The 1,302-nt window shown below is 46.9% G+C and overlaps 1 protein-coding gene across 1 annotated transcript; it reads right to left on the bottom strand.

Annotated features, from left to right (window-relative positions):
- Positions 1 to 547: 547 nt before the first annotated feature.
- On the bottom strand, positions 548 to 871 carry Pmar_PMAR021924 (hypothetical protein; the record flags this gene model as incomplete). Its single annotated transcript, XM_002768526.1, has 1 exon — positions 548 to 871. One exon carries the CDS (start codon positions 869 to 871, stop codon positions 548 to 550), a length of 324 nt encoding a protein of 107 aa, XP_002768572.1.
- Positions 872 to 1,302: the final 431 nt, after the last annotated feature.

Below are 1,302 nucleotides of genomic sequence, written 5' to 3'. Positions count from 1 at the left end.
CTCACTGACGATTCGATCATATTGCTAGACGCTAAGGATCTCAGTAAGGAACTACACGAGGCCAGTCTATCGAAGACAATGTTGCGTGTTGTGGTTTGCAACGCACAACATTGTCTGCGATCCTCTGTCACAACTGGTGCATGCTGAGAGAGGTCTCAAGTTTTATGTCGACCAATTGAAGATGCAGGTTGTCAGGTAAGTCTTGTCCCGATTCACGTGCGCGTCACATGCTTATCTACGGGTACTCAAAACATGATGACTTCTTCCAGTACTCTTCGGCTAGCTTGATTCTCCAGCGAAAGGCATATGGGATGCAAACACCGGTCCGGTCACAGCTTCCCACCCAAAACTCGTCAACTCAACTCGTCCCACCCTGCCGACTTTACCGGTGTCCATCGGACCGCCAGTGCCAGTTTTCCACCCTCACACAGCTAGCCTAGCTGAGCTAGGGATTGCCCGCCAAGTTGCAGACAATCAGAAACAACCGGGTGCTGGAGGGCGAGAAAATTGACCCAGCACGCTCACCGTGAAAAAAAGATCGGTCCATTCACTCGTTGATGATAAAGTAAGTGTCAGTGAACCTCACAATAAAGTTAAGACCGGCAGCGACAACAACAAACATCACAATAAAGTTAAGACCGGCAACAACAACAACAACAACAACAACAACAACAACATCATCATCATCATCATCATCATCATCATCATCATCATCATCATCAAAGTAAATACATAGGCTAGAGAATAGCACAGAGTAACTAGGCTCAGAGTAACTAGCTTCGCGGGCGAGGGCCTCACGGACCAGTGTTTGCACCACTCTACACTCCACAAACTTCGTGTAGGGTAACACGCAAGTTGCATGATGCAACATGAAAAGTCCTTTGTGTAATGACACGATGTGGTTGGTGTATTAATTCAAGTTAGTTGAGTTGAGTGTTTATTTTTACGACAGGTCGCCCCTTCTCATAAGAAACCCAACGAGAGCGCCTTGCGCAACATCGTGTTTGTGCTGGATAATCCAACCTGGATCTCGACGGCTACTGGATCGTGCTGATTCAGCAGGGCTTGTCCTTTCTCAAGGGCATTTCTAACAGGCTCGGGTGAGCGACTGTTGGACACTATAAGTGCTATTCCGTTGTATACCTTCTGCGTCTTACCAGTGTTGTTATTGATGTCTTTGAGTTACTGAGTATTGTGCACGTGGGTATAATGAACGCTTGTAATGGACTATACAGCTACATCATAAAACCATGCCGTTAATAGGGTTGTGATTCGACTCGGAAACGAACCCAAGCTCAGTCC

The sequence above is a fragment of the Perkinsus marinus genome (genome assembly GCF_000006405.1).
Source record: "Perkinsus marinus ATCC 50983 genomic scaffold scf_1104296967936, whole genome shotgun sequence".
NCBI lineage: Eukaryota > Perkinsozoa > Perkinsida > Perkinsidae > Perkinsus > Perkinsus marinus.
The sequence above is the reverse complement of the archived record's forward strand: the minus strand, read 5'-3'. Positions and strand labels throughout refer to the sequence as shown.